Consider the following 5,578-nt stretch of genomic DNA (forward strand, 5'->3'; position numbering starts at 1 on the left):
GGCGCACTAATTACATTTTCTTAATTTGCAAAGTTTTTATCGTACAGTTGTCCGGTTTTCGTTGGCGAGATCCGGATCGGGAAAGTTTTTCTTTTGATAATTAAACACCGAGTTAGACAAATATTAACTTTGTAATTGATTGAAGATTTAATCAAATTTAAAGTGGTTTTACTTTGGTTTTTATTGTTTAAGTACATATAACTGAAAAGTTGAGGTTAACCCTCTTATTACTCTTATATTGCCTACCCCGAATGTTATCACGTGAGTTTAGCCGTGTTATAATTTATTTATTTTATGTGTTTACGGATAACTTACAGCTAGCATAAAAAAAATAATAGAAGAAACAAAAAACTGAAGGCCAAATACAAGTTATCGTAGATAGTCACAAATATATATTATAATGAAATTCAGTTCTTGTAAATTGTATCACATTACACTTATACTCTTATATTCTCTTTGTTTAATCTCATTACATATTAGGGACAAATACCTATCGTTAAAAATATTAAAAAACTTATTTTATTAACATTAACTGAAATACTAACGAGAGACCATGCTTATTGAAACTACGAGATATAAAAGATAAAAATATCGCATTCAAACAGTGTTAGTGTTTTAGCGAGTTTCGATGGCTGCTTGCTTGTTTGTCACTGTATGCTACAAAAAATATTTCTAAGTATTGGTTGGGGTGTTATTAAACGCGGAATATTAACATTTTTATGCATACAGTAAAAAATCCAAAGGGTTATTTCCCGCGGCGGGGAGCCATCCTTGGATAATTAACTTGACTAGCATCTCCTTGTCTTTCCTAATTTGCAAATGAGTTTTTTTAATAACGCCAAATTTGTAGCCGCTGTAATTCCGCCATGATTTACGAGCTCCACTGCGCCGAGACCGCGTATAGATTCACCCTTTTTGTTTACATTGTTCGTCTTTTTAATTATTTGCATAGCTATTGTTTTTTAATATTGTTTTCCTAGCTATCCGCCTCAACAGTATAAGTGGCAGAGAATATATGCATATTCGTATCTTTTCTGCCATATACTTACCCTTCTTGTTGAGGTAAAATATACCCTAGTGTTGTAACTCACTAATGGTAAAATAATTTTTAAATTCCACTAGTTTCGGAGTCTATTTAATGCAATAATACAAATTAATCCTTCCTTTTTAAAATAGTGGTATAACTACGAGTAGAAGAACACGCTTTTTACTTTAGTTCTATTTTCAGTTTTATAGAGATAAGAAACATAAATTATTGCAGTAGTATTTCAATTGTTTTACGTTGTTTGCTGTCACAATATTAAATACGGCAATCGATCAATAGGTTATTTTTTGCCTAGTGTATGAAATGCGCGGCGCGACGCGTGCATCGGATATATTTTTTATTTTCGTTGTGCATCCATTAGTCCGGAAACGGCCATCGATCAAAAGCACAATTCCAATTTACCTATCGCCCACAAATTCTTCAAAAACGACTGCGCGACTATCCGATCTCGCACAAATACAGATAAAAAATAAATTGCCAATGTCGCTGGCCGGTTACTTTATTTTTTCATGTTTGACATTTACATTGCGCCATTTTGAATTATTGTTAAATATTTTGCGATGCTTTATTAATTTTTTTTCGTTAGAACATGTCAAAATAATACACAATTGTGACTTATTTATTCTGTCTTTTATTTTGTCTGCTTCCAGAAGACTAGAGAGTAATTAAAATTACTACAGAATATTTATCTTAAGTCTTTAACCGCATGCTGGAATTTTTCAAACACAATTTAATGCACACTTAATCAATAGTTAATACTCTGTGATGTGATCTTCATCTCGAAACATTGAATAAAGCGGTAAGAAGGTAATTAGGTTATTCTAGCATTAAAGTCGGACATTGGCTCATCTCATTTGATGTAATCATTTATTGATGAGCTGGGAATGAATTTAATCTGTGCGCGACCTCGTTGTCTTCGCCTTGTGTTTAATCACCGCCGCCATCTTTAAAAAAACGAATTATAGCTTGTAGCTGATGCTGTTCGATTTTACATCAATATTAGTAGGTTAATATGTAGATAATTCGTTTATTTTGCAGAAATTCCAAGAATTAACTTTTCTTAAAGTATTGATTTGATTTGATGATTGAAGATTGATGAAATTTAGTCTTTCGATTTAAGTACTTAATTCCCTTTGTGTAATATCAAAGGTTTTTGAAATCTTTCAATGTTGATTAGCATGAACGATCTGTTGAATGGAGACGGTGCAGTGGGGTGGGTGACATAGGATTTGATATCCAGAGCCGATAGCGGGCATTAGCAGGAACAAATCGTCACTAAAGGGTGGCGCTAAGTCCGTGACAAATGACTGCCGCTCTAATGATGCCCACACAGATTTACCACGATCGGGTTAACTATCGGTTGACAGAAAAAATATGTTTAAATTACTCTAACCATTAGGATAATTCGATAAGAATATCAGCTATGTATATTAAATACTAGCTGTTGCCCGCGACTTCGTCCGCGTGGTATTAGGAAACATACAAACTATGTAAATAACAGAAACCTTATCCCATGTGTTCTCCAGACTTTGTTTTATATCTGTGCCAAATTTCAATAAGATATGTTGAACCGTTGCAGAATGATCGAATAAACATAAAAAACTGAATTAATGAATCCCACGGAAACAGTAACTATTCTTGGTATAAAAAGTAACCTATGTGTTCTTCCACACTATGCTCTAAACCTGTGCCAAATTTCTTGGAGATTCGATCAACCGTTTAAACTACAAACGTTAACAAACATCCATCCATTCATCGTAACTTTCGCATTTATAATATTTATATGATATATGATTAAATTTTATATCATCATTCGTTACAATTCAGTACGACCTAGATGTAATCAAAGCTGTAATACCTTGTTGTGCGTATTAACACAGTTATTTCCATCATAAAAGGTATAATGTCGAAATAGACTATTGGGTAATAAAAATAATGACTCTGTATCAGTAAAAACCGCAATAAAAGCGGTCATACAAACAACATATAACGTCTCAATCATATTTTATTATATCCACTATCCTTTGTATTTCAATGAAAAGCTCTTTAATAACTAATAATTAATTACAAACATAATACCCGCGATTCTCCTACATCACAATAAAAGTGTAATAAAAACCGATGCGTGCGCAGTTTTGACTTATCATTCGAATTAATAATCCGAAAAACAAGATGGCGGACGCGCTAAGACATTTTTATTTCCCGCCACTGAAAGCGCATTATCTCTATAGAGCCATTACAGACCTCTCTTGTGAAAAATAATAGATATTCACATAATTATCCCGACCCTCCTCAAGAGAGCGGGACGGCAACACTCTAACAGCTAAGATTGAGCGAGATGTACTGTGCCACTCGTTTCGTCTCGTAGCACTTAAGTAATTGAATACAGGGGTAAGTTGGGGTATAAAGGAGAACTGGAAAATAATAATATAAGTAATAATGTTGTTGGTTCGCGTGAAAGAGCCCAACTTGTTTAGTTGCGTCGTAAATAGAATAATAAACATACGTCTTTCCATTAGATATGGGGAAAGTGCTCGAGTGGAGAGCGGCTGTTTGCGCAAGTTGACATCGCACAGACTGACTAGGTAGACTAACGAAATGTCATTACACAGGCAAGAAACTGTCCTATAGTAATTCGATTTCGAGAAATAAATATAGTTAACTTATATCACCCAGTGAAAATAATATTTAAAATCAGTTTTTTCTCTTTGTGACATTAGTATAGAAGTTTAGATTATGTTAAATTTTTACCTTAAAATATAGTTTAAAAATGTATTTTTAATCCAGTTTAGATTCGTTGTTTATTATTGAAAAGCATATTATATCAACAACTAAATTATAAGTCCCGAGTACAAAGTCCAAAGGACCAACTTGGTTCCATTTTGACTTACTGAAAATGCCAAGTTACCTTTTGCTTCAAAATAAATACTGAAGCAAAACTTAATCTTTATAGTCTTATTCATACTAATTTTATAAATCCGATACTTTAGATGGATGGATGGATGTTAGAGTTTGTAGCTTAAACGGCTGAACGGATTTCGATAAAATTTGGTAGTCTATAAGAACACATAGACTACTTTTTTGTTTTTTAATTCCACGCAGACGAAGTCGCGGGCGAAAGTTAGTAAACTATATTTTTATGATAAAAAATCCGATAGAAAGCAATAGAAGAGGTTAGTAGTCCGTACAATTGGCGTTTCGTGCATTGTAAAGACAAATGGCGCGGAAGTAATTCGTCCGCCATGTTTGCTCACAGCCTTTATTGCGGATGTCGCGGCTCGCTGAGTTTATACGATACTATTGTGTCAGCTAACATACACGTATATTAATTCATATTGTGTTTTATACGTTTTGTGGATTTATTGATATCATATAAATATCAGACTGTTTGTTTCATATGAGATTTTAGGTCAGGTCAACTAATTTATCGACCATTATTTTGGTTTCTCCATATCCTAATTAGACCAAATATTATGTTCAAAAAACTTTTGCTAAGCTTGCTTTGTTTTCTTAGGCAGTCGTAGATTCGAAGATCACATCAATTGGTAACTCAAACAATCTAGAAAAAAGTGTCAAAACAAGCCTTAAAGTATCGAAAACATTTTCATAACGAGTAGGAATCAATTTAAAGACTTACTAACATAACAAAGGTATCAAACATTATAAAAAACATATTGTCACGTTTCTTTGTAACAAAGGCACCTAATAAAATTCATACTTCGCTACTACGCTATGACGTAACCGCCGCTAGTGACGTATTTATGACGTCATCTCGTCGGCTTCACGAAGTAATTAATAACGAGGCCATCATAATATCGTTACAGCCGCTGTTACGCCTAACAACCTGTCTTAGGCTACGGCTTTAGTGCATTGTGAGGAAAATTTTCTGATACAAAATCGTAGACTTACCATTATTCAGAGGCATTATTACAATGAATAATTCTTATCGTAAATGAGATTTTTAAAACAAAACTGCTTTGACTGTGTTCTGTCTAACTGATAAAGCTCTATATTTAACATTAGTGGTAGAGCCATTACCCGCTGTCGGCACCGCTTACGCTTGCCACTAAACACAGATTGCTAATTTTAATAAGGCTGTATTAACACGAGGTCGTAAAACCCTCCTCCCGCCGCAAACCGCCTCAGAGCGCTACAGCCTGCCGGAAGCTGAACGTCGATAATAATTACAATAGAGACGCTACGACCGATACTCGTTAACATAAACTTGGCATTGACAGCTTGTTGCCAATTTTACGATTTATATTAATTATATAAAATTTTGTAGACTTCTTTCTTAACTAAACTATATTTAGTATTATCTAGTCTAGTGCGTAGATGTATCTGGAATGACTAGATAATAGAGAAGGATGAAGGAAATTTTTAAAACGACGTAATTATACAGGAAGTCAAGAATAATAGTATCAGGTTTTAATAATTTCTTTCTTCATTATATTATGACGTCATTTAACATAACGTAGATAAGTTTCAGTTCCGTAAGAATTCAGAATTTAATATCGTCATGAACAAAATGAG

General features: G+C 33.6%; 1 protein-coding gene across 1 annotated transcript in view; it reads left to right on the top strand.

Moving 5' to 3' along the window:
* Positions 1 to 5,578, top strand: part of LOC106111663 (homeobox protein Nkx-6.1-like) — a gene marked incomplete at its 5' end in the record, with an annotated part of 36,093 nt that overhangs the window by 28,641 nt on the left and 1,874 nt on the right. The window contains 1 exon segment of the mRNA XM_013293806.1: positions 342 to 368. Within this exon segment, the coding sequence (XP_013149260.1) occupies positions 342 to 368 (27 nt within the window).

This window comes from Papilio polytes, unplaced genomic scaffold, assembly GCF_000836215.1.
Source record: "Papilio polytes unplaced genomic scaffold, Ppol_1.0 DF824157.1, whole genome shotgun sequence".
NCBI classification, from domain to species: Eukaryota; Metazoa; Arthropoda; class Insecta; order Lepidoptera; family Papilionidae; genus Papilio; species Papilio polytes.